Here is a 16,784-nt window from a genome sequence, read left to right on the forward strand (position 1 = left end):
CATAGGGGAAGCTTCTAGCAGCTTCTCACAGAAGCCACCCCTGTAGGCCCCCCACTACCAAAACCTGGCCACGCAAACCCAATCCAGATGGGTAGAGAGCTAGAGCATCGTCTCAAGAGATGCCCACCTGCGCATTTTTAGGAAGAAAAGGGGAAGATATCTCCTTGACCTTGGGCAGGTGCTATAACCACTGTTACAAAAACATGGAGGATCACAAATCCTGCTTAAAGAGAAATTCTTTGATGGAGCATGTCAGTCACCGGCTTTCCAGAGGGAGTTTTATGCTGAGGATCACAACAGACTGCAAGCACATTCCTGTGACCTCAAGAAATCTGCCTAAGCCTGAAAGAGGTGGCTTTCAGGCCCTTTCCTCAGCATTTCCTTCTGGCTGGAGCTTGATTGCTCCTTACTCACCACCCTGTTTGTTTTGGATCTTGTCTGAGGTGCTTAATTCTCCCCATCCAGGAGGATTTTTCCCCTGTAGGTGCATCCCAGATACCAAACTTCAGACTTTACATTCCACTGCAGGGACCAGTCACCCAATTTTTAGGTACTGAGACTTTTACTGGATTTAATAAATCATGACTTGTTGCTACCATAACGCTGGATGTATCCTTATTCTTACATCCTTATGTAACCTTATGAAAGGTTAATATTGGATTCAGTTTAATAGAACAGAAGAAAGAAAAGTTGACCTAGGAGAGAAGAAATGTCATAGGCAGCAGAGAACCACATAATAACCACTTCTTTCTGGTGGGAAAAATGAGTCCAGCAGTATATTTTTGAATGCATTTGATGGATTCACTGAAAGCAAAGTCTATGAAGCAATTAAATTTAACTGTTAGTTTCTTTGCCTATTAGAGGAGCACCTCTTGAGTCAGGCAACACTCATTCATTCTTTTATCATGTGGTCTAAATTGGTTACTTATTTCAGCTAGTGATAATTGAAAACAAGGAAGATTTCAAACCAAACCAGTTTTGTGGGTTTTGGGTTGTTTTTGTTTGTTTGTTTGTTTTAACCACAGTAACACAAGATCTACAATTCCCACTAGAACATCTTCATACTGGTCTACTTATTCTATGTCTGAGCTGATGCATTTCTCAGATTAAATGTTTTCCCAGATTTTCTTGCACTCACATAGTTACTGATCTGTATTTGCTAGTGGCATCTACAGATGATTAGCTCTAGTGCCTGGTACTGCCTGTTATTCATGGTTATGTATGTGTAGTGATCTTTATTCTAATTTCCTCTTTCCTTTCCCTGCAGTATGTTTTCTAACAAAAAGTTAGGTCTGGTCTTTCAAAGTGCAGACTGTCACAGCCAAGAGGATAACTTGTTCCTTATATATCCATAGTTCAACAGGATCCTCTCAGGCTGAAGTGTTTAAGGACTGTATGTCTGATGAAGGTTGACCATTCCTGCAATTCTCAGCAAAACAGGCTGCATTGTTAGGAAAACAAACCAAAAGAACCAAACACTGAATTGCTCATACCACTGAAGCTGTTGTCACGTCATTGTGACCAAATAAAGACTTTTTGATCCTTACCCATTCTTTTAGACAGCTTCCAGTATGAGGAAGTGCCACCCTTACACTCACGGCTGTGCTGCTATAAAAAACAGTGTGCTTCAAGGACCTCATTAATACTTGTGGAGCATCTTGGAAGTGAAAGAATGAAAAACAAAGACACTGTGACTTTTTTTTATTTAAAATGAGACTTTTCTATTTAAAGATTGGCTGCTTTGTCCAAATTGAACATTAAGCATGATCTCTCAGAAAAATAAATAGGTAGGCAGAGAGTAAGGCCACTTGCATTTCAATGGACTGGTTAGTTCACCAATAAACACCTCTCTCGATTTGCATCTGCTGTAGTTAGGTGCTCTATTACTGCTCCTTCAGGCTCCTTGAAAGGTTCCTGTCACTAGGCCCTCTGTGAAGATCTGCTGGTTGGGAAGAGCTACAGCTTAATTAAGATAGTAGAGTTTTACTGGCTCTCCTTTAGTTGTTATACCATCTTGAGACTGTAAAAGACCAAAAACAACTCAAAGCACAAAGGAAGAGCCACACCCCACATTAAAATACATGATTAAAATCTACTGTCCAAAGGCATTAGCAAAAGTAACATGAAATATTTCGCATGGCAAGCAAATGCAAAACTGCCTTCCTTACTCAAAGTAGTACCACTTTGAAGAGGCATGTTCCATTTCCTGAATGCATTCTGTGGTGCAGAAATTAGTATTAGTGTGGCATCACACTTAAGTTGTGGAGCTTTGGTTGTGTTGCATACTTTTTTTTCTGGAACAGGTGCATAGGTTAAATGCAAGTTATTAGGCTGAATATTGAAAGAGCTGAAAACTTGTGGCCTATACGTAAAGCAATCAGAATAGGTGAGTAAATGGTCCTGTCTAGCCTCGATTTCTCTGACTTTGTGGAAATTTGAGTTTTCGTTTGCTTTTTTGTCAGCCCTACAGCTTCTACTGTATTTTCTTTTACTCTGCTTCTGTCATTCTGAGCAGCAGTTTACCAGGCTGTATCACAGACCAATTCTCCCCCATTGTAGGGCAAAAACATACTGAATTTCAGGAAGGCTACTGTAACTTAGACAAAGCAAATACGAGGGCATTAATCAAGAGCAGGCTGACAAGCATCAGCTTTCACTGTGAAGAAACAACTGGCTGTTCAAAACCCCAGCATATTGAAATCCATCAGAGGATTGGGTTACTGATTGTGATAACGGTTTTCTTTACATGATTGGATTAAAACATAGCTTTATCTCGTTTACCTTTTTGTTAATCAAGCCACACACAGCTTGGGATTTGAACAAACAGCATTTCTGAAACTGAAACTTCCCCTTTCTAAGGTAAGGATTCATGGTAATTCACAGAGCAGATCTCTTCCTCTCTATATGCAGAAATGAAATGGCAAGCAAAATGAAACTGGAGAATGGCCATGTCCTTCTAGACCCAAGTAGTCTCACCCAGCCTCTGCAAAGACATGATAATTTAGATTTCATGGTGTGTACAGAGCTTGTTCAGACATTCAGGAATGGTGCAGAAAGCAATGCTGCAAAGGTTCAGGTAACAGCACAGTGGCTTCATATAAAGGCAGCTGTTCACGGCATAGAAACTCCAGCACTAATGTTAACATGACATCAGTCTGTGGCCTCAGAGCACGCACAGCCATGTCTAAAGGAGCTGGCTTCAGTGCAGAGCAACCTCCAAAGAAGTTGAAAGAAAACAAGCTGACTTGTGAGCTCTGTAGGATTCTGGGCACAGATGCCAAGACAGGTTGCACATGCCAGGAAAACGTTTCTCCTGCCCATGGCTGCATGGCTTCATGCAACCTACCACAGGTCCAGGCAGGAAAAGAGGAGGAGCCCTCCCTTGACAAATGCACTGCAGTGATGTGCAGCGATTCCTGTAACACCTCTGTACTTCAAGCTGTGCAGCACTACTAGCTGAAGTCTCAGAAGTGCCTGGCAACTTAAGCAAAATGCTACAGCATTTCAGTGCCTTTGGTTAGGGTTGCTCACAGATCCCACCACACCTGCTCTGCACTGAGAAGGGAGTTTTGCAACTTAAGTACAGCAAACCAAAGCCAAATAGCTTAACAAATACAAGGCTCTGTACCTTGACTAAGTGGGTTATATACTTGTTTGCACAGGGCTTGATGTAGTCATTACCCCACATCATTACCTTACCCCATGAGCGTAAGGACTGCAGTACTCAATCCTCTGACCCTTGTCCAGTTCCAATGCAGGCTGTGACCAAAAAGCCTTTTGGAGCATGGACAGCTTGCAGTGGTTTCTCTTGCCTACCACAAAGGAAAGGACAGAAGTCTGACCACTACAGTTAATGCTACTTTCTGAAAAGCCTTTAACCCGTATCATATATTCTTATACGTGTTTTACTTTTCAGAAGCCCATTTCCTCTCATAGCCTCATGTACAAGAGGGAAGATAAACTTTGTGGAATAGTCTCTGGATCTGCAGCGCCTTGCTTGCTTGCTACCAACCAGATCTTGGGCCATACCCAGGCATCACCACAATTAACAGTTTTGAAATATAAAATTGTTTCAGGTAGATACCAAGTAATAACCTTGATGGCGAAGACACATGTTATCAATCCCTTCCAGTACTAAACAAGCTAGCACTTAATGCAGTATCAAGATCCCAAGCCAGTATTTACTGTCACCTTGAATGTCCCACAGACAGAGAACAGATGAACTCACTCCTCAGGGAGCACAGACTGTGCTAGAGTTGCTGCTTACCTTAGTCCTTGACCCTTCAGGGAAAGGAAGTGGCCCTGAAGAAGTCTTTAAGTATTGAGATGTACTTGAGATGTACTGCACTTTACAGAAGATTTTTTATTTTCTGGAGGATGCATGCGTGGGAGATATGTACACCAGGCCAGGCTCCTTGGAGCCTACCTGGGAACTGCTGGTCCTGTGCTGAAGCATGAACTGCAAGCTTTCTTCTACTGGAAGTATAATCAGAAGTGATGCCATATGCTCACGCAGCTGTGGGTAGGAGCAAGTAAGGGGGGCTCCCTTGTTCTTTTACACTGCATGCAATTTATTTATTTTCTTCCTTCTGTAGGAAGGGAACACCAAAGCCAATCAGTGGCACTTAGGTAATGGAGTTCAGGATGCTTAGGAATGCATCCTAACGCATCAGGAAGGGAAAAGCAGACATGCATAATGCATTTAATAGAAATTCCAAAAGATGGTATGACCCGTTACCCTTAAGAGGTATCAATCACATGAAAATCACTTTTCAGGTAGAGAGCTTTATCTAACAGAGGCCTAATGATGTCACCATCCCAGTGAGTTTCACAAAGTTGATGTGATGTTGCACTCAGCAGGGGATAGGATACCGGAGCTAAGGAAAGCAGTTTGCTTTCCAGTATGACTTTGCCCAAAGCTGAAAGGCAACAGTACTCTTTCATCTTCCTGGGAAGTGATCAAAATAAATACATCAATTATGGGGTGCAGATGCCAAAGTGTATGGCGTAGTCAAGGACTCGCAGGAAATGCAGCCAGAAAACACCAATGTAAGGATGGATCAATTCCTCATTCCCTCTACTGCTCTTAACCCAAACCCATAACCTACTTGAGGTAACACTGCCTGCTCTTGCAGCTCACAGTTGTCAAGAAATTAAGTTAGCAATACTACAGCTACCATATTCCTCTTCCTTATTCAGCTCTGACTAAAGCACTGCTCCTCCAGAACAAAATTTAGGTCTTTGAGCACAGCCCCAAAGTAATGTGTACCAAGCTGCCTCCACCTGCAAAGGCAGGGAAAAGAAAGCCAGCAGGAGTGCCATGCAAGAACACCTCGGACACTCCCCTGGGCCTTGTGCCTTTGATTGCCATGAGGGCTCCCAGCAGGCTGGAGAGATTGTTTTCAACCCAGAGTGGTGTCAGCTCCTGCTGGGAGGAAGAAGTCTACAGAAACAGCACAGCATTGGCAATGACAATGTTAGTAAGTTAGCACCTGCAAGAAGAAAGGCGAGAAACCAATCAACTTTGACACTTACTGTCCCGAGAAGAATGGAGCTTCAGCCCTGACTGTAGTTCCCACCACCAATAAGGGACTTTTCACCATCCCTTCCACACGTTCCCTATTTATCCATGTCCTCGTGTTGGTTAGACAACATCCCTACAAGCCTGCAACTAACTAGTAAGCAGGAGCAATTTAGTTCCCTGCAGTATTACATGAGGTATTTGCTTAGAGACAGAAACTGAACTATGTTTAAGAACAGATTTAAAAACATCTGTGCCTACTTCTTGAAGAACTGAGTTGACCTCAAATGGCAGACAGGACAGAACTTGCTACTTGGCTTATGTATACTTTCTAAAGCTGAAAAAAGTCACCTCTAATGTAAGCTGGCACTCAGCTAAGTCTGATCTCAGTCCTGTTGCCTATGCAGACATTTAATCACAGATCACGGCCTTCGAAGGCTCTACAGAAAATCTGCAAACAGAAATGGCAAGTGATGGGAAGATAATGCACTTGGTAAGAGTCTTGTAGGTGAAATATTGCCTAAGCTTAACACACCTGTACATTTAAAGGACAGCAGACAAAAAGCCTTCTACTATGAAAAGAAGAGATTGACAACGCCAGGGCCTGAAGCAAATTATTACACTGCTTTAGCACAAAGCAGCAGTTGAGATCTGATTCTGAATAGTTGCTTAGCACTTCCTAGCTTTTGGTGATAAATAACATGAGCTGATCGGCATTCAAGCACACCCCAGCACTCCGTGGAGATTTGATACTGTCCCCTTCTTTCATAATCTGCTGGTAAGCTCTGTTCACTAGCTTCAGATAAATTGTTAATTAGGAAAAAGCCTTCATGCAGTTGCATACACCTCTGCAAGAACAATTCAATTACAACCTAGACAGCGAAGCATGGTTAACAGTCAGTGGGGAACAGTCCTCTGTTAAGACAGCAGGGAGGCACGTCCCTTCAACAGTGATGCAAAGTGCAGTAGGAAAGGATAAGGATTACGTACCCCTTTGCTGGCCCTTTTGGGTCCTTAGACTATAACTTAACAGCCACCTCCTGGACATGAGTTTACCCTTACTACACAGAAGACTGCACCTCCCCAGAAGAAAAAAGATTGGGTGGTGGTTTTAGATTTCCACACCCTCCAAAAAGTTGAAAACTAATACAACAAGGAAGTGCTGGAGACTGATGATATTTGTCTTTTGCAAGACAGAAGACAGTACTGCTAGGAGAGAAGCACTACCCCTAACATGAAATAGGTATCAAAACTGCCTCAGTGACACTCAAGTCGCACACACTGCAGCATCACAGCTCTGAGAAGAGGCAGACAGTGCTTCTGGAGTATATAAGTGTGCCACCCAAACATGTCCCATAAATTTATGGACATATCTAAACTGGGACATTCAAGATGAAAATCCACTTTTAAATGCACATATTGCCAAGTGGAGCATAGAGATGTGATCATCCTCTGTACCTGCAGTAACTGCCACAGGAATAAAGTCCATCAGAAGGTCTCGGTCTGCTTCCCCAAAGAAGAATCACTACCACTTTCCTCTCTGCAAAAGGAAAGGAAATGGTAACACAGATCTGATACCAGAATCCAAGCATTACCACCCACTAGATGCTCTTTCTACCACACTCCAATTACTCCAAAATATACTTGGGAAGACTAAGATATAAATGGGCCAATATGGACTAGTAAAGAGAGGTAAATCAGAAAAACTTGCTATTTTAGCATCACCCTCTCTACAGAGGGGCACAAAGCAAAAGCAGACAGGTCTAGAGTACATTTAGTTAGCAAGTCACTGTGTCTTATCTCAGTAGGACTGAATAATTCATCCACGCTTTAGAAAACCTCCATTCTTACCCTCAGCAATGAATACAGTGATATAGTCACGTGAATAGGTATACAGAAATATAACAGAAGAGAGATTGGCTCAAAACACCCTTCCCCCCAGTAATGATACCAACAAGTAAGAGAAAGAAGTCTGTTTGGCAGAGTTTTTTGGTTCTCCCTCTCTTTTTGGTAATATCTTTTAACTTAAAAAAACCAAAACAAAAAAGCCCCACAACAGTTGCACTGGAGTCAAAGAATCAAGCTTAAGATAGTCACAAAAAATAAAGGATGTATTTTTCTCCAAAGATCAAAACCATAACTAACGTAAGACATTCATATCAGAGAAGTTTAGTGTCCAGAAAAACTTCTGCCATATAAAAAAAGATACTGCAATTGCTTTACTGCTCAAGAATCTCCTTGCTCAAACTGCTTAATTCTTCTCTTACGAAGTTTTGTCAGTAACTTGCTTTTAACTACAGCGTACAAACAATTTTTCTTCACCACCCTCATCTTATCTAAAGCTCTTCTTTTGTTCTGGAGAGTTTTGTCGCATGCTCCTCTATAAATTTGCTCAAATGCTCTAAATCTCTGTCCCCGCCTTCAAATTTAATAGGGTTGTTCTTCTTGTCCCTCGGAGCAAAGTAAATAGTGGGGAATCCCTCCACTTTGTAGCGGTCACTCGTCACGTCGTTGGCAGTAGCATCCATCTTGGCTATGACTAGATTTTTCTCATTCTTGTATTTTTTGCCTAGCTCGGTATACACTGGTTCTAGTTTCTTGCAGTGTCCACACCATGGGGCATAAAACTCTATGAGAACATCATTCTTTGGATCCATTACTATGGTATCAAAAGTTTTACCCACTACCACTTTCACAGGCCCTTTGTTATTTTTTGGCACTGGCTGGGACTTCACAATAGGCTTCAGTTTTCCTAGAAGGAAGCAAAACACATACTATTGTTAGAATACAGTAAGAGCAGTCCTTACGATCTCCCCCAAGAAAGGGCAGAAGTACATCCTCCCACCAGGGAAAAGTGCCAGTAAATGACCTTACCTTTGCATGAAACATAGGCTAGCTTGCTGGTGACCTTTTAGCACAACAACTTTGTGAAATATGGGCAACAATTTGTTTCACAGTTCCCTAGAACCTTTCTCCCTCTTTTTATGGCTGTCCATCCACAATGTATTAGGCAGTGATTTATTATACTAGTCCCAAATATGAATGATCAGCTCACACTTCAAAGCTGCAAGAACATTTTAGACTTGCCAAAACCGCTCAGTTTTAGAATATAGCTAGATGCCACAGCATAGTTCAAGCAACAGAGTGAATGAACTGAGATTAAAAAAAACAAAAGGCAAGAAACATCCTAAAGCTTTAAGCCACAGAGCACTGTAAGGTTGCACGTATGACTTTATTGTAGCCATTGCCTCAGGAAAAACTCCTGGAAGGAGAAACAAAGCAAATAGCTTAGAGAACCCTATTTTAGAAACCGTACCTTTTTTGAATGCCAGCACAAATTGCCTGAGTACGTCAGAGTCAAACTCTTCTGGCTCCATGGCATATTTCTTGCCACCTTCATCCAAAATGGCAACATTGACATCCTCTCCACTCTCAAGCAGGCCCAAATCTTTTATTTCAGAAGAATAATCTTCCTCATCAGAAACAGCAAACACATATTCAGGAAAGTCTTTGGCCACTTCCAGGACTTTGCCTCTCCAGTACTGGGTAGCTGAGAAACCAGAACACAATGGGATTAGTAATTTCTAGTTACTTACTGTTTGCTTCCTCCCAAAGTGGAGGAATAGTAATCTTAGCGAACTTACCAACACGATAGTCGAAACTAAAGTCTACAGAATAATAGACAACCACTAAAGGACGCTTAGCATATCTTTTAGCATCATTGGAAGGCTTGCGATGACCAACTAGAGGCAAAGCATGTTTTAGAACATGCTCTTTAGTCTCCGATCCATCTGTAGAGTCCTGCTTAAAAAAATTGGGAAGAAAGTTCAGACAAATGGATTTAAGTGGCATTTCTGTTACACACTACTGAAAACTAATAGTGATGCATTCATGAATGAGAAAGAGGGGCATGTTATAAACAATGCTGTCACCATATCTTCAAATCCTTGAGCACTAAAGATAATTTAGTATTCTACCCTTAAACTGAATATTGTAATGGTACATTATTATTTGAATACTTAACCTCTGGGTTAATTTCAAAGCTTTCTCGAACAAAGCAATACAGTTTCAGGGGACAAACAGGTTGCCTCAAGTATCTAGTGGAGTACCTCCAACAGGAAGATGCCAACTGCTCATATATACAAAGAAAGAGAACCTTCAATTCACACACAAACTTTCTAGCTTTGGATCAGCTACTCACTTTAAGATCCAAAACATGCATCTTGGGCTCGTGCTTTGACTGAAATTTTTCTGGCTGCATGACAACCAGTTTTCCTGGAGATGCTTTCAATAGTTTTGCAATCTCGTTGCTGAAGGTGTGATGGAACTTGTAATCTTCTCTTAAACCATTAGCTGAAAAATTAAGGTTAGGGAGAAGGGAAAAATCAAGAAGTGAACTGACAACCTCTGACTGAAATCTTGAGACTGCACTGCAAGGAAACTCTCTTCCCATTCTTAATGGGACACGGAACAACCCAGAGTCTTGGAGAACAACTCTCATCCAGGGGTGAGAAGCATGTGAAAATACATACAATTCGAGTAGCACTACTTGAATGCTGTTCAACAACCCATCTACTTGATGATTTATTCTACATATTCAAAAACCTTGAACAGCTTCCAAAACATATACAGTGAAACAGCTATTTGTTTATCAGTCTCCTACCTCTTGGCTTCCCCCCAAATAACAGAAAGTAGAGCTGGAAAGGAACTCACAAGGTCACCTAGTCAATCTATTTGCTTTGGGGCAGTCTGGGAAACAGTTCTCTATCTTGCCATGCTGGAGCAACCAAATCAGCTCCTAATCCAACTATAAACGATGGCAGCCCCAGAAGCAGGCATAGCCAGGAGGAGAAGAATTGCCCACACTGCTCTCAAGGCCCTGGCAGAAACTAAGAGTGGCTGCGAGTGATTCAATCATGCGAGACACAGGGACTGATTAAAGGGACTGAGCACTTCAAGTGCTTAGCCTCTTCTGTGTGGTAGCAAATATCGTTAACAGGACTGTCAAAGTGTCACATCAAAGGGGTCTTTAAGAATAAAGATTGCCAGGAATGGTCTAGCTAAACTGATCGAGGTGGATGATCATTCTTTCTCCAGGCCCCCCATCCCAAACAAGTTTGGCAGAGCCCAGCCTCTGGAACTGTCAAATATGAAACACGCAATAGCAGATGGCAGAGCTAGCAAGGCTTTAAGCCAAGATTTGTTCCTCAACTAGGAATTTTCCCTCCTCTCTAGTTCGCATGTTTTTAGGGACACAATACCAAGAGGAGGTATCTCCTGTGACTGGCTGAAACTTTAGTTATAGCCTCAAAATCTGGTGTGAGCTTTTTTCTTAAGTAGAAGTGGAAGATCACCCTTCAATCTCCTTCCTCTTATTCCTCTCCAACCTCCCCCACTGAACTAAGAGCAGAAATAAAGGATCTCTCCATGCAGAATCTCAACAAAACATACATTTCATTGATATTTTAAAACATTCTTTACCTGCTTCCTGATAGAGCTGATAGGCTTTGTCATTCTCTCCACTAAAGACACCAATGATGATGACATCATCCCCATCCCTCAGAAATTCCTGTACCTGTTTGGTAGCTTGAATCTGTTTGGATGGAGGACCAGCCTGTTCAATCATGTAGTCGACAATACCTGTGAGACAAACCCGCCCCCCCCAAAAGTTGCTTAGAACATTTATTGAACTGAAAGGTTCAGGCGTTCCCTCTACGACATTGTTTAATACCACATTTCCCATGGACACCTTTCTTTCTGTGCAGCCCTCCCACAATAACTAAAAGATCAAATCAGCAAGACCTCAGTCCAAGTTTTTAAAGCTGCAGTTCTGGATATTCTCTTTCAGGTTGGTTTCAGAAGAGGTGACCAAGCACGAGTTCCATGGATATCAACTGATCTTTCAAGTAACCATCCTTTCTGAAATTCCAGACCCTTCACTGTCTCCTGACCCTGCTATGAGCCAAAGTTCTACTTGGATAGTCTTAAGTCTTCCCTCTTATTAAAACCTAATATTGAGCACTTTATCAGCCCTTATGACACATTCCAGCGCAATTAAAGGCTCCCCATTTACTCATACTGCCACTGCTTCACCATTTATTTAACTTACTTTATATCAAAAGGAACTTACAGTACCACCCTAAGAGGTTATAAAGATTAGAGACAAATTTATACTGCTGGCCTATGTAGGTATGAGAGCACAGTTTTTCAGGTTTCCCCAACTACCACTGTGATGATGTTAACAAGTCTGCAAGTCCTATAGATATGTCAAAACATTTGTGGTCAAGCCCTCAGAAAATAAGAAAAAGCAGAGGTTCCAGTACCGTATTTTTCCCGTGGACCACTGTAGTCGTAAGGTTTGCCCTTGCGGAAGATTTTCAGAGTTGGGTAGCCAGTAACATCAAACTTCTTTGCAAGCTCAGTTTCAGCAGTGGCATCGACTTTAGCCAGGGGAATAGGAGGTGTGCGCTTGCTGAGCTCCTGGGCAGCCTTCTCATATTCTGGAGCAAGCCTTTTGCAGTGTCCACACCTAGGGAAGGTGACGGAAGGGCAGTTTTCACAAGCCATGAGTCCTACTAGGTACCTTCTACCTCTGAAGTGGAAGAGTTAAGTCTTCCAGAATGGAAAAAGCAGAAATGGGGTTAATCAATCTACAGAGGACACTTCAGTCTAGGAAGATGTGTCTCTCCAACCTGAAGCTAGCCTCTATGTCTGACCCCGCATTGCTATAGGTAGTTTCATTTTTAGAGGCTGTTTTTAAACTAAGGACCGACTCCCTTTGGTTTTCGGTATCTCTCAACGTATTCCCAAATTAGTAAATAAGGAGAATCTTCAGTGAAGTTTTGGAGACCACCCCTTGCAGAGACAGATCCAGTCTAGTCATCAAGTGATTTGTAATGTGATCCTAGGTCCAGATTAGAACTAAGGTACACCAGAGCTACACACACCTGCACAAGGCAAGCCTCTTTAAAAGAGGCATACCAACAGAAAACAGGTTCACCAAGCATGTTCAGGCCAGCTGTGCTAGGAAAGTACAGGTGACTGTCTTCTCGCTTACCATGGAGCATAGAACTCCACCAGGATTATGTCAGCACCATTCACGACGTCATCAAAATTATCCTGGGTCAATACCAGGGTAGCTTCTGGTGGAGGGGTCCAATTGGGGTCAGAAACCTCCTTGACTTTGGCCACAATTGCTGAAACAGTTCAACAGTCCAATTAGCAAGTTTGCATTATCATACCAGAGTAGCATATCAAATGCAAGAGTTGATATCAAGAATTTAAAATCAGAGTGGCAAGCATGGTCTTGGACCAAAGCTTACATGTGAAGCTTACACAAGAACACTTTCTTAATCATGCTTCTTTATGCTTTACTTCGTTGTTGGTATTGCCAAGGTCTTCCCTTAACCCCACAGAACATTTTACTTATGCAGAGCACAGATCTGTACTTTGCAGCACTGTAGCACATGTTTTCCATCTCAAAACAGACAGAAAAGATAGTTTTCCCCCTCTGACTGAAGTTGGACACATTAAGCAAGAAACAAGTGGTTTTATACCCAGTCACTATACAGATCAGATGTTTCTTATTAGCTGATCCTTCAGCAAGCATGAGACTACCTCCTCTTCTAGTCAAATCATATTTCTAGAAACCTTCCATCAGTAACAACACTACCCACTACCTGCAAAATTGTCCTCTAGCATGCAGCCAGTTGAGAAGACAGGCAAAATTTCAGCCTTCATAATATTATTCTGCTTAAGATAAAGTAACTGGAGATCAAAGCCCTTCAAAATAGTCATTAAGAAGCATGACTGTATACTTCTTTGCTTTCTTACAGAGAATTGCAAAGGATCTGGTGCTTACCATCTTCTGTCCGAGAACCATCATAGTCAACAGGTTGGCCTTTTTTCAGGATTTTGATGGTTGGGTAGCCACTGACGTCAAAACGACTTGCTAGTGAAGTGGCTGCAGTAGCATCTACTTTGGCAACTGGAATAGGAGGGTCATTTTCCTTTAGAGTTTTGGCTATCTTTTCATATTCAGGAGCAAACTGCTTGCAATGCCCGCACCTGTCAGAGGAAGACACAAGTAGATACACATAAATGTACGACAGACCCGCAAGGGTGTGTTGGTATTCTGCATTTCCAGGACGCCTTCTGACAGATGTTCACAATATCAGCACAAGAATGTTTGTCTTGCTATATTGTCAGATCATGGAGAGGTAGAGAGTAACTGTAGCTAATATGCTGTTTGTTCAAATCCCAACTTTTTTTTTCCCCATTCAAAAGTCCACACATTTCCATATGTTTTATAAAGCCATTGTAAAAAAAATTAACAATTCCTTTTAAAACAAAATTGCAAACCTTGTACCATGCTTCTCCTTCCTCCCTGTCCCCCCCAGACACGGTCTCACTCAGACCAGCTTCTCCCTAATCTAGCCAGCACTCTAAACTGATCTAAAGGGAAAAATGAACCAGTACTTAAGTTGGCCTCATGAAATCTCACACCCACCACAGTATCACAGCACCTGCTCTCTCTCTGGTCACACCAGAACTCTTTGGTAAGAACAGAGGCTCCTGATGCAAAAGCTGGCATGACAGAGGATACCAGCATAAGAAAAGCTGAATATAGCTTGATGAGCTGAAGATAAAACCAGGAAAATGAAGAGAAAAAAAGAGGGAAAGTTGTGTGTAGCAGACAGCCTGTACTCCTTAGCCTCTCAACTGGCAGGAGGGGGATTAGAAAAAAGAAAAGAGGTGTTTAGTCTGTGATGACCACACATCCTTCTGCTTGGATAAATGAAGCTTCACATTCAGTTTTCACGCAGGCAAACTACAGCTGCAGAAATAGTACCTACAGCCAAGCAGGGATGGGATTCTCTGTAATAAGAGTGGCATTAGTTAAAATGCAACTTCACCTCAAGCAAGATCATATTCTCCCTTCTATTCAAAGACTAGAAAAGGACAAACGAGTAAGTCATCTTTATATCACTAAGCCACAAAGGAAGAGAGGTTCCGGCTGCAACACTAACTCAGCAACTTGACTGCAAATACATTCTACTCTTGTTTTTCCCCGCTAACCATCCCTATTATTTTTGTCCATAAGAATGCAAGAGAAGATACATTCTGACCTAAATTCTTTGTTTCAGTTCTATGCGGGTAAATCCATTGTAGCTCCCCTGAGCACACTGGTGTTACTCTGTGTACCCTGATATGCCAGCAGAATTATCATCATTAGGCACTGTTTAAATTGGTAATACAAACAAGCTATGTCCTTACTCACACCACACCCTTCTGGCAAGGACAAAGATTTGAACTTCAGAAGGAAAACCTTCTAACAATTCCCCTGCTAGGGAAGCCTCCTCCATTCCTCCATCCAGATGAGCAACTGCACAAGTTGTCAGTGGGCCAGCAAAAGGACACAATAGCAGGCTGCGAGACCACACTGCATGACTTTTCTGGGGCTCACTGGGGCCATCTCTGTTCCCTGACAGGCACAGAGCAGGGATGGAACGAGGGCTGTGCTTCCCTTGGCATGCGATCCCTCAGCATGACCCACATCTGTAGAGAAAGAACAGGCTGTTGTCTGTCGCATGGTACAGGGGCAGCGAAAAGGGTATCTCCCACCACCAGAACCACCCCCCACCCTGGACTATGGCAGAGTCCAGTGCTTTTCCTGCAGGCAAGCTACTCTTACATCATCTTTAAAATTGCAACCCAAGCTCACTTTTTAGGAGTGTGTCCTGTCAGAGAAGCCTCTGACAGCCACCCCATCCTGCACCTAAGGAGGTACTGCAGGCTGTGAACCCACCATGGTGCATAGAACTCCAGCAGCACAGTGTCCTTGTCTGCAGTAAAGGTATCAAAGTTTGCATCATTCAAGACTAATACACCATTTTCTTCTTTAACTTCAGAATCATCATCATCATCTTCGTCATCTTCATCATCCTCATCACCGTCATCATCAACTTCTTTTGTAATAGATTCTGGAAAAGTAAAAGTAAAAATGCAATACGGATTAGATTGTGTCAAGTTTAGCATTAAAATAAGACTACCAGGTTAAAGATGGATTAAGTATATCCTGTGGTTAAAAAAGTGTCAACACAGGTTAGTTCCTGCTTCACATACAATGACAGCTACCTCAGTTTGCAAAGAGCTTGGACTCTGATGTTTGACCAGTCCCATTTCACTTCTGTCCACACTATGCCAGCTAATAGTATCAGTATTTCAGTACAGCGTCAACATGTATTTCACTCTTCAGGGCAAACTAACAAAATGGACACAACAAGAATTAATGCAGACCTATGTGACAAGTGCAGCAACTTGTAGTTGGAAAAATTAGGTATCTTGTACCAAAAATGCAGATGTTATCTGTCCCCAATGCTTTCCCTGTACCCTTACTCACTACATCTGTAATGCCACAACTGCTATCTCTGCCTGTCTGAAGGTCTAATAAACAGACAGGCTTGCTATAAACTCAAATGGTATCATTTCACTACTACCAAGATGGTTTAGAGGCAGCACTTCAAAACTATGCTCTGTTCCTGACTGCTCAGTCCCACCCCACCACCTCAATATATCTTGCTTTCAGTTACACTGATGTTTCAGGTCTGCAATTCATTGAAGAGGTTTTTCACCCACAGGAGCATCACTCTGCTCTGGATCAGCACCAGGCTGCAGAGTGAGTATAAAATCAAATAAGTAAGTGACTGTCACAGAAGTCCCATCTAAACCCATGCACTTGGCAGATGCAAGGCACTCTTCTGAAGTAAATGGAATGAAAACTTCTCTCAAGAACTTTTGGGGAGGCCTTTGATTTAAGGTCCAGAAAAGGTCTTTCAAGGAGAAAGCAGATTTGCTAAATTACCAAAGTAAAGTTAGCACATGATATCTGAAGCCAGGAAATTTCAACTGGTTCAGTCTTTGTTGGCTTGGAATTTGAGATGTTTTCTTTAGCATTTGATCTTTCACAATTTCCTTTAAAGTTGTTTTTTTTTTTTTTTTTAAACTGCTATCATTTGAGGCAAGCAGACTTTCCTGAATGACTTTAAAGGTATTTCAGTCACAGAACAAGTCATGAAAATACCTCATCCCAAATGAAAACTGTACAACAATGAATCTAAGGCCCTTTCAACCACTGGGAGTTCCAGGATTTAAAAAAAAAAAGAGATTAAGATTTCTTGTTCAAAACTATTCTCTACTTAACTTTAATTGGCTTTTGACTAAGCTGACAAGAGTTACTGCAGTAGGACAGCAAACCATGTAT

The 16,784-nt window shown here is 42.0% G+C and overlaps 1 protein-coding gene across 1 annotated transcript; it reads right to left on the reverse strand.

Moving 5' to 3' along the window:
* Positions 1 to 7,611: 7,611 nt before the first annotated feature.
* On the reverse strand, positions 7,612 to 15,504 carry PDIA4 (protein disulfide isomerase family A, member 4; the record flags this gene model as incomplete). Its single annotated transcript, XM_009581692.1, has 9 exons — positions 7,612 to 8,273; positions 8,838 to 9,071; positions 9,166 to 9,322; positions 9,723 to 9,874; positions 11,003 to 11,161; positions 11,845 to 12,050; positions 12,579 to 12,717; positions 13,383 to 13,588; positions 15,330 to 15,504. Coding segments are annotated over 9 exons (1,844 nt in total), but the record flags the coding sequence as incomplete, so codon positions are not given.
* Between the last annotated feature and the right edge of the window lie 1,280 nt (positions 15,505 to 16,784).

This window comes from Fulmarus glacialis, unplaced genomic scaffold, assembly GCF_000690835.1.
Source record: "Fulmarus glacialis isolate BGI_N327 unplaced genomic scaffold, ASM69083v1 scaffold31337, whole genome shotgun sequence".
NCBI classification, from domain to species: Eukaryota; Metazoa; Chordata; class Aves; order Procellariiformes; family Procellariidae; genus Fulmarus; species Fulmarus glacialis.